The 14,472-nt window shown below is 42.6% G+C and overlaps 1 protein-coding gene across 9 annotated transcripts in view; it reads left to right on the forward strand.

The window, feature by feature from the left end:
* Positions 1-13,136, forward strand: part of FAM118B (family with sequence similarity 118 member B) — an 82,818-nt gene extending 69,682 nt beyond the window's left edge. For 6 of the 9 annotated variants that reach the window (XM_073603253.1, XM_073603254.1, XM_073603258.1 and 3 more), the window contains 3 exons: positions 338-623; positions 6,051-6,095; positions 10,702-13,134. In XM_073603253.1, coding sequence (XP_073459354.1) covers positions 338-623; positions 6,051-6,095; positions 10,702-11,453 — 1,083 coding nt within the window. In that variant the 3' untranslated portion in view covers positions 11,454-13,134. Of the gene's footprint in view, positions 1-337; positions 624-6,050; positions 6,096-10,701 lie in introns of all 9 variants that reach the window. The other 3 variants (XM_073603261.1, XM_073603260.1, XM_073603259.1) reach the window with 3 other exon arrangements.
* The last annotated feature ends 1,336 nt before the right edge of the window (positions 13,137-14,472 follow it).

Genomic DNA, 14,472 nt, shown 5'->3' on the forward strand with positions numbered 1-14,472 from the left:
AGGAGGAATGCCTTATGCTGGGACTTTGTATTTTGACAGCGGCGCCCGCCGCTGTCAGAATACATTGATCAGCGGTTGCAGCTGATTGTCTGCAGCTGCTGAATGATAAAAATTGTCCAACATGCCATGGGCTTGACAGATGTCAGTCAAACAGTGGGCTTCTGTTGAGTGGGGACTGACCCACACTGATTGAAATTCATCCACTTCTTGCTGTCCAATGTGTTACAACAACCACTGTGCAATTTCACTGCAGAACCAAAAGAATTGTGACATATACAGTGGAGAGAAATCTTTCGATCTAGGCGGCTCTTCTAACATCTTCTCCTTTCTGCTGCAGCGGGAGATCCAGAAGTTGTACGAGAACAAATCCTTCCTGTTCCTGGGCTGTGGCCGCACTGTGGACGACACGACTTTCCAGGCGCTCTTCCTGGAGGCAGTGAAGCACAAATCTGATCTGGAACACTTCATGCTGGTCCGCCGGGAGGACGTAGATGAGTTCAAGAAGATGAGGGAGAACATGCTGGACAAAGGCATCAAAGTGATCTCCTATGGCACAGAGTATTCTGACCTGCCTGAGTACTTTGAGAGGCTAGCCAATGAAATCTCCAACAAGGACCGGACAGGTACACGGCACACTTTTACTTGATATCTTCCCTGTTTCCACATACGCATTTGTGCACTTTTCAGATAGGAGGAATTCCAACAAGAACAGCAGCACTGCTTAAAGTGGAGTTCCACCCATAATTTGATCTTTAGCTCAGTCTGTCCATTCCAGCAATGTGAACAACATTTGGCTATTTTTTTTTTTCCTTACTTTGTGAATCTTGTTGCTAGGGTGTCTCCTGTATTCTGCCTCCTTCCAGGCTGCGGCGATGTATACCACTTCCTGCGGCGCCTAGGCTCCTGGGAGATGTGTGCCATCGTTCCCAGGAGTCAGCGGGCATCGCTGCATGATGACAATGGGACGGGCACTTCCTCCGTCATCACCCGTTGTGATGGCAACCAGACACACTGCCTGCGCTACATCCTGTGTGGAATGCGCATGCGTGAGATCGGGAGGTGCATGCTGGGTAGCCAGCAGCACCTTATCCCGGAACAGAGTCCTAGTGGGCTTTACATGCCCACAATCAAGATGGAAGCGCTCAGGAAGCCAAAAGCTAAGGTAAGTAAATAAACATTTTTTTAACGTACTCGAACCACAATTTTAAATTCAAAACATGCTTTATTGTATCTTCTTCATACAAGCAGAACAGATGACTAAAAAAAAAAAATGTGGGCGGAACTACGCTTTAAAGAGGAAGTAAACCTCCATCTTCAAATAATAAAGCTTACCTATAGGTAGTGTAAATATCTCCTAAACATGCACTGTTTAGGAGATATTTACTGTACATGCAGCCAGTGAAATTACTGGTGCATGGGCTCTGGAAGAACGGCTGCCCGTGCCATTTCTTCAGAGTCCTGTGCCTTGACCGATGGTTCCCGTATGCGATGCCTTGCAGGTAAGGTATAAAAAAACGTGCAGCGATTTACAACCACTTTAAATGGCCCCAAGCACAGTCTGTGAATTTACATTCCTCGGCAGTGTTTCTTGTGCTGGGAGAATGCTGATCTATATTCTGTTGTGGAACTAGGAATATGCAGCTGTGCATGCTCCCAGCTCTGAGACTGCATGGTCACGAACCGTGCTTGTCTCACACTAACAATCGAACCATGCTGAACTGTTCCCAATCCCATGATCACTATGGCAGCAGTCAGGATGAGTACGTGAGTTTGTTTACAAACAGAAGTTCCATCTCTGCTTCCACCGCGCTCCGCATTAACCTGTTTACGATAGCATTCCACGTATATGTGGCAGCGGGCTAATGGGCCTTATATACACACTCACTTTTCACATAATTCACTATATTATCCCCTGTACATCGCTTTAAATGAGCAGTGACCCCTAGAGCAAGTGGGTGGGGCTCTCAATCTTGCCACGCTGGCTGCACAGTGCTGATGTCATTGAGAGCCCAACCCACTTGCTCTAGGGGGTCACTGCCTATTTATAGTGTGTGTGTGTGTGTGTGTGTGTATATGTATATATATAATATATGTGTGTGTGTATGTGTATATATATATATATATATATATATATATATATATATATATATATATATATATATATATATATATATATATATATATATATATATATATAGTGTGTGTGTGTATTTATGTGTGTATAATTATTCAGGATTTATATAGCGCCAGCAGATTGCGCAGCGCTTTACAATGGGGCAGACTGTACAGTTTCAATACAGGAGAAATCCGGCTTATAATCTAGGAGGGATGTGTATGTACAGTGGGGACAGAAGGTATTCAGACCCCCTTAAATTTTTCACTCTTTGTTATATTGCAGCCATTTGCTAAAATCCATTTAAGTTCATTTTTCTTCCTCATTAATGTACACACAGCACCCCATATTGACAGAAAAACACAGAATTGCTGATATTTTTGCAGATTTATTAAAAAAGAAAAACTGAAATATCACATGGTCCTAAGTATTCAGACCCTTTGCTCAGTATTTAGTAGAAGCCCCTTTTGATCTAATACAGCCATGAGTCTTTTTGGGAAAGATGCAACAAGTTTTTTACACCTGGATTTGGGGATCCTCTGCCATTCCTCCTTGCAGATCCTCTCCAGTTCTGTCAGGTTGGATGGTAAACGTTGGTGGACAGCCATTTTTAGGTCTCTCTAGAGATGCTTAATTGGGTTTAAGTCAGGGCTCTGGCTGGGCCATTCAAGAACAGTCACAGAGTTGTTGTTAAGCCACTCCTTTGTTATTTTAGCTGTGTGCTTAGGGTCATTGTCTTGTTGGAAGGTAAACCTTCGGCCCAGTCTGAGGTCCTGAGTACTCGTGAAGGTTTTTGTCCAGGATATCCCTGTACCTGGCTGCATTCCTCTTTCCCTCGATTGCAACCAGGCGTCCTGTCCCTGCAGCTGAAAAATAACCCCACAGCATGATGCTGCCACCACCATGCTTCACTGTTGGGACTGTATTGGACAGGTGATGAGCAGTGCCTGGTTTTCTCCACACATACCGCTTAGAATTAAGGCCAAAAAGTTCTATCTTGGTCTCATCAGACCAAAAAATCTTATTTCTCACCATCTTGGAGTCCTTCAGGTGTTTTTTTTTTTAGCAAACTCCATGCAGGCTTTCATGTGTCTTGCACTGAGGAGAGGCTTCCATCGAGCCACTCTGCCATAAAGTCCCGACTGGTGGAGGGCTGCAGTGATGGTTGACTTTCTACAACTTTTTCCCATCTCCCGACTGCATCTCCGGAGCTCAGCCACAGTGATCTTTGGGTTCTTCTTTACCTCTCTCACCAAGGCTCTTCTCCCCCGATAGCTCAGTTTGGCCGGACGGCCAGCCCTAGGAAGGGTTTTGGTCGTCCCAAACCTCTTCTATTTAAGGATTATGGAGGCCACTGTGCTCTTAGGAACCTAGAGTTCAGCAGAAATTTTTTTGTAACCTTGGCCAGATCTGTGCCTTGCCACAAATCTGTCTCTGAGCTCTTCAGGCAGTTCCTTTGACCTCATGATTCTCATTTGCTCTGACATGCACTGTGAGCTGTAAGGTCATATATAGACAGGTGTGTGGCTTTCCTAATCAAGTCCAATCACTATAATCAAACACAGCTGGACTCAAATGAAGGCCTAGAACCATCTCAAGGATGATCAGAAGAAATGGACATCACCTGAGTTAAATATGAGTGTCACAGCAAAGGGTCTGAATACTTAGGACCATGTGATATTTCAGTTTTTCTTTTTTAATAAATCTGCAAAAATGTCAACAATTCTGTGTTTTTCTGTCAATATGGGGTGCTGTGTGTACATTTAATGAGGGGGAAAAAAAAATGAACTTAAATGATTTTAGCAAATGACTGCAACATAACAAAGAGTGAAAAATTTAAGGGGGGTCTGAATACTTTCTGTCCCCACTGTGTATGTGTGTGTATGTATATGTGTGTGTGTGTATATATATGTAGATATAGAGGGGAAATATTCGGATAGTGCACCAATCACCTTATTCCACACCCCATGCTCCACACGCCCCTCTGGGGTTCAAACTCACCACAAAAATGTAGATAAGCATTCACGATATCCCACTAATCTCCTGCGTTGGCCAGCTCAGAAGACCACAGCATCCTTGCAGCATATCCTGACTTTCCTTGCTCACCGTCCCCTCTGATCAGTGTTAGGAGTGGAGGGAAGTCTCCTGTACTTTCATGTATACAGGATATTGCAATGCCGCGAGTGCTGATGATAGAGACACGGCAACAGGATGTTTTGACTGATGGTACACTGAGCTTTCTGTGAATAGGGGACAAAATGCGCATGCACAAGTGACGTGACTACACTAAACATCGGGCTATTTCTACTGAAGGGTGCAGGTTGTGACACTATAGTGACCTGTAAGTTATATCACAGTGGTTATTGTGACGAACATGGGTGTCATATCCCTGCCCTCCTCGCTAACTTGCGACGAAGGGGAGGCCAACCTCACACCACGATGTCACTTACGTAACAATGCCACTCTCAGCTGTGCCCAGCACAAAGATTTTCCAGCTTGCGGGACCACAATCTAGGTGCCAGCAGCTAATTACACAATTGACCCTTTAACTGCCACCACTGACCTTTGTTTAGGAAGAGTCAGGACTTCCATCAATTTGGCCATACCAATTATGATTTAAGAATAAGTGTCTGCAACACACACTGCCACCACAGACAGGTGTGCTCAGAGGCCTTACTCTAAAACAGTAGCGCTCTTCAAGAGGCAGGTTCATTTATAGCTTGCATTATGAGCTTTAGGGACAAGGTTAACACATCAACATAAGGGTTAATAATAAAAAGGTCAAAGTTGATGCAAATAAAATATTTACAGAAAAAGATGTTTCAAAGAGATAAAGATAATATACAGCCACAAAGAATTTAAGTAGAATTGGGGGAAAGAATACTTGCAATTAATGTCCGAGGGTTGATCAGAATTTGATCAATGAGCTGGGTAATCGGTTCTCAAACTTGGCAGATGTTCCTGCTTGGATGGTAAAAGGAGAACTGACCATTGTCTTGGCATCGCCTCTTTTCTGTCAGATCAAAGAGGTGACAGCGACCAGTGACCAGTCGTCTTGTTTAGGGGTTGGTTGCTGGGAGGTGTCTACACTCACGACTATGCCCCGCGTACACTTTGTGAGACATATTCATATCTCTGCATCTCTACTGTTTACAGACTGCGAATAACCCTAATATTGTTCAGCGTGACGTTTGTTTCAAAACGAATACACACATGCCAGATCTTCAAGGCCTAGTTTACCTAGGAGGAATAAGGGGTACCAGTGATTTTTCCATATGACCTGACATAGGGGTGTCTGGACTTGAAACGTTACAAATTATCTGAGGAAACTAAATATGTCCATATTATGGCTGTGCTATTATTACTTTGGAAGTTATGAAACATGCTGAAATTTCATACTTATTCCACTGTTTAAGCTTTATGTGCACTAAGGTATTTATGACTGGTATCTGCTGGTTCTCTGAATTGAGAGGGTGACAGTTTTACAATAGGCCTGGACATCCTGCCAATCCAACATTAGCTGTTTTTACAGACCTAGCCTGGTTCTGCTTCCTTTTTTGAGATAACAGCTCCTTTGGAGGATAAAGCCTCTGAATTCCTGAACATAAGCGAGGAGGGAGGGTGTTTAGATTTCTACTGCAATGTTAAACTGTTAGCCAAGCTGTCATGGCTGCCCTAAGGTTCCCAAACAACATGGCCAATAGCTGCAGCTTTTCATGTGTCCAGTACATGATATTGTCAGTTATCATGGGCAAAGGTATTGATTGAGAGTTTACTACTGCTTTAATACAACACACTATTAATAAAGAAGAAAATAACAGTACACCATTTTTTTTTTATTGGTCTGTCTTGGCGCTCCTACACCTCCGCCTACGATTAAACGTATTTGGTGTTGTCTGTCACTGCTAACGCTCAGTTTCTCTCCTCTGTGTGACAGGATCGATGAAGAATGGGCCAAGCTTACCGAACAGTCCAAATAGAGGTAGGGAGTGGGAAGGGGATGTTCCATAGGTGACTGCTTGTGATTGTACAATGTCTTGCTATCCATAGCAAAGCCTTTTATGAGGAAGATTTACTAAAATGGAAGCACTCAGAATCTGGTGCAGCTGTGCATGGTAGCCAACCAGCTCCTAACTTTATCTTGTTTACTTCAGCTTAGACAATAAAACCTGGAGGCTGATTTGTTTTTGTGTAGAGCTACACCTATTTTTGCACACTCCAGTTTTTTAAATTATCCCCCCCCCCATATTGTGTCAGTATCACCTTGCTGCCTGTATGTGTGTAATGTATAATGTGTGCCCTGCTAACAAGTCATTCCGGGGTACCAGTACAAGATTATTCCCCAATACATCTTGGCCTTAAGGGATATGTAATTCCTCCTTCCTCCTTCCTCCTTCCTCCTTCCTCCTCCCTCCTCCCTCCTCCCTCCTCCCTCCTCCCTCCTCCCTCCTCCCTCCTTCCTCCTCCCTCAGGGCACCCGTGTGGGTGCACTCCCGTGTCCTGCTGCTGCGTCCATTGACACAGACAGCAGGACTTGGCTCCGCCCCCGGCTCCCGCACCATTGGATTTGATTGACAGCAGCGGGAGCCAATGGCTGCGTTGCTATCAAATGTATCTAATCAGGACCCGAGACACCGGATGGAGCGGGTTTGCTCGTCCCCGGCACAGGAACGATCGGGCTCAGGTAAGTAAAAGGGGGGCTCTGGGGGCTGGTGCACTACAAGAAGTTTTTCACCTCAATGCATAGAATGCATTAAGGTGAAAAACCGAGAGGGTTTATAACCCCTTTAATGTGAGTATCTCAAACTATAGAAATACAGAAAGGTGCACCAGACCAAAATCAGATAAGTCTAGGATAATTTTAATTGCTGGTAAAGCAAGTCATAAAAAAACAGCCGGCATTTCAGGGGCAACACCACCCCTCCTTCATCAGGGCTATATTAGAACTAGTATTGAACTCCCCTTGTGGAGGAACAACTTCCCAGCAGTTGCTGAGCAGCAATGGAGCTTGATGTGAGTAGCGACCATTAATGTGTTGAAGGGTAGGACTTGAGATTCATAGTCAGCTCTTTTAACTGGAGTATCCTTGGGGGGGGGGGGGGTCCCCAGAGTTGTTTGGGAGCGCCACCGTGCAAATCTAGTATATCTTTATTTTATGTGAAAAAAGAAGCCAATTCATTTCAGAGCTCAGGACTGAGAAATAAAAGAACATAAGTTACTATCAATGTGAGTGATCAGAGAAGATATAATGCAAAATTTCCTAATGACAGATTTCTGTCAATTTTTACTAGTATTGTATTATATAGGGATGGGTTGGTGTTTTTTGTTTATAGTATAACCAATTAATTTGATATGCATTATTAGAATCATTAGGACATTTAAGTCCCGGTTCATATAGGTGCGATGCGGGAACACTGCGAAGCCACAGTTCGGAACAGGAATCGGATCGCATGGGTGTGAACACCCATGCGATTTGATTCTGGTGCGGACCAAAAAAGGGTCCTGTGTCAGTCTGGTCTGAATGCAATGCAAATTCAGCCATACTCTCTGTATGGCTGAAATCGCATTGCACAGACATCACATGTGATTTGCAGTGCGGTACAAATCACATGCGATCTCGCACCGTGTACCAGTGTGAACCCAGCCTTAAAGTGCCCCCTTTAAAGGGATTCACCATTTCTATTTGTCCTGTTTATCATTATCAGTGAAAGTAAAAGGACATCCTAAATTTTGGGTTATCCCCAAAAAAGTAATAGAGGAGAAATCTTCCAATGGAGACACTAGTTCTGGTAACCTGGGAGTCCCCAAGGAATTCCCCTTAATTTGCAGGGACTTCCTGTTTGTCTTTGAGACAGGAAGTGAAGGGAAGTCTGCAATGGGACACAGATGGCGAGAAAAAAAAAAATCTGACACCGGTTATAACCCTTCCCTTGCTCTATTCAAAATGTAAAAAAATGTTTTGCCTTTAGTTCTACTTTAAGGTTATATCTTTTTAGGTCTCCCATGTTTACGTTATCTTATGTTATTTTATATAATTTTATTTCCCAGCCCTGATTAAGAGGGTTCTAAGATTCCCCAAAGCACATCTTTTCTCATTATGTACAATAAAAAAAAATCTACTTAACTAACATTGGCGATGTGGCACTCTCCTTCCTTCTACCTTTCTCCTAATGTAAATAGGGGGTCTAATGAAAACGAAAATCATTATAAAATACACAGTAAAGGAAAGGCCGCTATTGTAATAAGTTGATCACAGACCATCTCAACAGTTGCATAAAAAGAAGCACCCCAGATACCATGGATTCCCCATCTATCCATAAACTCTCTAGGTATTAGGAGTTAACTTGGAACCCAGATGGCAGTAGAGGACAGAAAATGAAATCAACCCCCCCCCCTCCTTCTCTATCTTTATCCTCTTCTTGGTTCCTTTTAGTTATGCCACATAAAGTGATTTTGCATACTTGTACATATGCTACTGACATGTATACAACTGTACTAGGAAAAACGGCATGCATTCCTAAGAGTGCTGATTGGGGGTTGCTATACTGCACGGCTATTACAATTTCACAACTTCTCTCATAAAACATTTTCTAGGAACCTTTGTTTTTAAGGAACTAGTTCTGTAGAACTGTGTAGAGATGAGGCTGTGTGTGTGTTTTTTAAATAAGGGTCATTGCAGCTCCTAGTAGCTTGTATTCTACAATTCTGGACATATTCCTTTTTAATATTTCCTAATTCATGGCTGGACTGCAGATTTCCAGCCAGTTAAATGTTCACAGACTCCATTGCAAACGGTGGCAGAGGCCCTTCTAGATCATCGATGGCTGAGCTCAGCAGACCAACTCTGCTATAAACTGCTTTTTGCTACACCACACACTGCACCCATCCTGGGAATTTGAGATTCTTGTTTTTAATGCAGTTGTGATTTGTAGGAAGTTGTCTAAAATCTAGGGCACTAACTAATATTCCCAAACAAACAATAATTGGAATGGCATTTTATGAGCAGACCAGGATGTTGATCTTAAATGGCTTCAACCAACGCAGATGTTCTTGTGACTGTGGGGTTGTCTTTGGGATATCTTCCATCAACATGCTCTTTGCCCCATCACGTCTACATTGTAATGATGGATCCCATATCAGTGGCGTCCAAACAAAGCTGTAATCTGCTTGTTTCCCAAACTACCTTACTATCTGACAAGGTCTTGTGAAACTTCAGGAGCTGAAAATAGAATGGACAGAGGGGAAGATATGCACAGAAAACCTGGAATTGCCAGCTAGTCTGGAGGAGAAGTTTTGAAGAACTTTTGCAAGCAAAGTGATAACTAAAGTTTTAAACATAAGAAGAGAATGGATAATAGAGCGTTCCGCTGCTGAATGAAGACAAGGAAACCTTCATGATGTTTTGGCTTGTGGAACATTACTGGTTACCTTTTTAAATGTAAATCCCTCTAGCTGTTGGATATTACATATTTGTTATTGGTCCTTTCTTCTGTGTTTTTTGCTGTAGTCCACGCATCTAAAACAGTAATTTATGGTACCAGTGTACCCAACATTACAATACAAAGCTTTCTCCACATGAAAAGGTTTGTATGGCTGATGGCAAATTGAATTCCTTACCAATTCCCTAAATCTTTTAGGGAGTTCTGAATTATTACTTCTCCACAGAATGCAGTTCTGTCATTCTGTGCCATAAATACCACAAAACCCCTTAAGGTGACATGGTCAGCTGTGCCAAACTTGCAGAACTATCCGAGTATTAAGATGCTTGAACTCCGTCCCTTGCCATTATCAGGTCATTAAATATGCACATTTCATATACACCGTGTCTTTTGGAAAGGGTCAAAGACGCTCAAGCCTGCATTTGTATTGGAGTAGTGTATGGCATGCTGCGGGAGTGAGAGAGTTTAGTGAGAGAGAAAAAAAGCTGCATTTATACATTGTCCTAACCAGGAGCTTGATTCTATCATAGTCCATTCAGCGGGTTATCCTTGAACCCCAGGTATGGACGGTAATTCTAGTTTCAGCATAATGTTATGAAGATTTGTATATTATGATTGTACCTCTTTTGTATCAGACCAGGTGAAGGCGTTAAGACTGTAAAGCTGTCACACCTGCACGTTTGATAAACGCACAAAATCATGCATTTTTGCACACATTTACAAAACGTGCTAAAAAAATGTGTGTTATGTATGTGATGCAATTCATTAAGTGCACCCCAAATGTGGCAAGCAGTTGCGTGGAAAACACAGCAAATTTAAAGGCAGCAAAAAGCTACATGTGCTACTTTGCCTTTTGTGGAGCAGCCCATTGAAATGAATGCTAGTGCTAGGGATGAATGGGGTCTTAAAATCCTGGCTTGACACCGTTTTTTTTTTTTTTTTTTCTCCTCCCTTCTTAAATAAGTTTTCATTTCCTCCGTTAAAGTGAACTTGCCTGAGAACATTGTGTATAGTATTGTCAGTGGTTTTTGCTTTTTTATTTTTGGCTCTTGCCACTGAAAATGGGGACTGTTGTGTGTTTGAAACCCTGCATTGTCTGTCTCAGAAACCAAACAACAAAGTTCTAATATCTACACATTGCTGTTTTAGGGTTTTCATGCTGTCAGGAGTTGCACTGTGAAGAGGAAATGGCTTGTCAACCCAAGTACGAAATTCCAGTACTATCCTTTGCAGAAACCGTGAAGACAGACTGTTGTGCACAGACAAAGCATGTGTGCATAGCCACCACTTCTCATCCCTCTAGCAAATCACTGGAGCTAAGTGACCAGATTATTGAGCCAGACTGGACAAACCTTACCCAGAGACCCCTGTCTCCAACTATTCCACCTTCTAAAGAGGACCAAGGTCTACCACCAGCAGTTCCTAGTGCATGGACCATTGAGGAGCACTTCAAGAGTTTTATTGACATCCAGGAGGGATTACGGAAGGGGATCATGACAAAGATGAACACACTGCACCTAGACTTGTGTCAGCTGACGATGGGTATTCAAAGAAACAATTCCGTGTTCCGAAAAATGCAAAAGGTGGAGACCGACAGAAACCAGTTGTTAAGCCAGATGAACACCAACATTGCTAAACTGGCCACCAGCTTGCAAATGTTGGCAATTCACCAGAACGCCAGCCAAAGAGAGTTACATGATCTTTTGGACTTGCACAGGGGATCAACGCCAACATCTCTAGAGGATATGTCTCTTGGAAGCCCATCTATAGCTACTACTGCAATTTTGTCTCCTCCCCCTACGCAGTATCGCTATTCTACCAGAGCAAAAAAAGGACCCACTCCACCATTAAACTACTCCAGTGACACAAGGCCGCGTCCTGCAAAGAGAGGGCGTAAATAAACCTTCACTTTTTGTTGAGCTGTCCGTCCTTCCTTTTTTTTTTTTTTTTTTTTTTTTATTTATTTTTGAAAGGAAATATTTTTGGGAAAAAACATCCAAATGTTAAGTTTTGTTCTAGAATTAAAACCTTTTGAAAATTTCACAAGTGCTTCTTTTAATCCATGTAAAAGATTGTATAGGTTTAAGTTTCCCTATCACAGCTTGCTATAAAGGCAGAAAGCAATATATTATCTTTAATGTCGGAGTCCAGTGTAGGAAAGCAAAAATAAAGTATATGTAAAGCAGGCTATGGGAAATTCTAAAGTAGGCACGGAAATGGAGAGAAAATCTTTTCCTCGCTTTGTACAGGTTTCCTGTTTACTGTGGAACAGGAAGTGAAGGGAAAGCTCCTCCTCTTCTAAGGGAAAAAAGGTTTTGGCTGATGGGCTGTAACACCTGTTGGCCTCTGAACTTTTGTGGTGGGACATTGCCATAGGACTTTACTTTTTCCCTGCCCACCTTGGAGTTGTAATAAGCTTGTGGTATTCCAACTAATATGCTGCATTATCTGTATTTGTAAATGGAAAAATAAATCCAACGGGGATGTTGGGAACCCCTCATATTGGCACAGCAGGTGTGCACACCCAGGAACTCCTAATAATGGACACCAAAGGTGTGCAGACCTGGGAACTCAACACAGGTATGTTGGTATTGCCTCATAAAGGGCACGGCAGGTATGAAGAGCTGGGAGCTCAGTTTGGGGTTGGGGGGAGCCCCTATAATGGGCACAGCAGATATACAGACCAGGGAACCCAGCACAGGGATGGTTGGAACCCCTCATAATGGCCACAGCAGGTTTATAGACTTAGAGCTTGGCATAGAGATGGTGGGATAAACTTCATAATAGGCACAGCAGGCCTGCAGAGCCAGGAACCCATCATATTGTCATAACAGATGTGTAAAGCCGTGCACTCAGATATAGTGGGAGCTCTTCATATGGGCGAATCAGGTGTTTAGATGGTGGGAACGCCTCATAAAGGGCACAGCAGGTTTGCAGAGCTGGCAGCTCCGCTCAGGGATGGTGGGAACCCAGCATATTGTCACAGCAGATGTGAACTCAGTGCAGGGATAGTAGGAACCCTTCACAATGGGCACAGCACACATAGAAGGATTTATTAGGGTGTTTAATCTTCCACCAATGAAATAGTTTGCGTGGACTGGTCCTTCTAATATAATGGTGCTCACCGTGAAATGATCCTAGAAGCCTAAGAGGAGTTCAGTTTTGTCAGTGGCATATGGAACCAGAGATATATGGGTGGGTGCATTGCTTGTTGATTTATCAATAAACCTGTTAGCTGATAGGATGGGAAATGATGGGTGAAGGGGGGAATAAAGGCAGATAATACTTCCATTTCTGTTTTTGGTTTTCCTCAGACTTTCCTGCAACATTATTTCCATTGCCAGCCTTTAAAGGCAAACTATAATGTCTTTTCCTTGAGTAAAGATTTTACGTTATGATTGCCAAGTTTGCCTAAGTAACTTTTGATAAGCCTTTCACGTTTTTACATCCTTGCTATTCCATATTTTGAGGATTCTGTTTCGTTTTCAGATTTGTAGATTCTCCCTCTGTTTCTCTGTATCGGAGACTTTCAATAAGCAGCTCTGCTAAAACGGAGATGAACAAATTTTTTTTTTTTTTTCATTGAATCTGAGAGGAGCAGTAAAGCGTAATCATTGTGCTACACTACTAGGAAGAAGGCACAGTGTAATTCCCCAGAGCTTTCAAAACAAAAAGGAAGAGCAGGGAACAGCATATCTAGTGCACTTTATTAATCAAAACCAAAGAATAAAAAAAATGCCCTATGTTGTAAAGGGGCCCTGTATAAAAGTCACAATTTAAGTTGGAACATAGTGGAATGTTACCACCATAGAAGATAGTCTTTCTTATCTAGGTCAGAATAGATGAGACCGGTCTTTTTTATTCTTTGTTTCTGATTAATAAAGTTTAAGTGCACTAGCTATGCACTTCCCTCCTCTTTCTTTTTGTTAAACGGGCACAGTGGCCTGCATATATAATGTTAAAAAGTGGCTGCTTCCATGCAATCCATACTTAGAAGCAATATTCCCAAACCATTACCTTAAGTCTTATCAATGTATGTAATGTACTTATGCTTGTTAGCCTAAAACGCCTAGTCTGCGCCCCTCTTTGATTTAGTTTCTTTTTTGTTATTTGGCCCATTTAGTTAGCATTATGGCCATATTAGTATTACCATTAGCACTGCCACTGCTTATGGGGGGGGGGGGAGGAGAAACACACATTTTATAAAGACAGCAGTGCAGACACTTCAGGCTCCACCCAGTGGCCTGCATTTTATGAATGAGTCGCACAATGTAGAGTTTTGTAGTAAACACTGTGGTGGTCAGCAGATGGCAGTATCCAGTCTTCTTTATAAATAGAGATCATTGGAAGGGCTTAGCCCCAAGCTAATGGCTATCTTATACGAGTGACTTTACTGATCTCTGAGGCTACATTCACAGCGCTTCATAAACATGCGCGGAATTGCATATGTTTATGAAACGTGCAAGAAACAAGTGTCAAACTTGCAGTGCCATTTATTAATGGTATCATAAATGCTGCGAACAGATGCATGACAAATGCTGCAAAACGTATGGTCAGAAATGCACAAAGCTTGACTCTCAAAAAAGATACATGGGCTGCCCTAATCATGTGCAGCCCAATTTTGCGCATTTTACAAAATGCTACAATGGGAATGCAGCCTAGAGTCACCCTATGTGACAGGAGATAGCAGTTGGCCAGGCCTTTTTATTTTGAAAAGTTTAAAATGACCAACTGGTTTACTTTAAAGCCCAACTGAACTTCTCTACAGTATGCTTTCAGGGGAAAGGCTTCTCTACTCGGGCTGTGGCTGCTTTAGCAAGAAAACGAACTGTAAGGCCCCTTTCACATGGGTGGCTGTTCTGCCGATATTAAAGCATGTTTTGTTATTTTTAAATTCCAAGACTCCAGGCACAGCGAACA

The sequence above is a fragment of the Aquarana catesbeiana genome, linkage group LG10 (assembly GCF_042186555.1).
Source record: "Aquarana catesbeiana isolate 2022-GZ linkage group LG10, ASM4218655v1, whole genome shotgun sequence".
Classification (NCBI taxonomy): domain Eukaryota; kingdom Metazoa; phylum Chordata; class Amphibia; order Anura; family Ranidae; genus Aquarana; species Aquarana catesbeiana.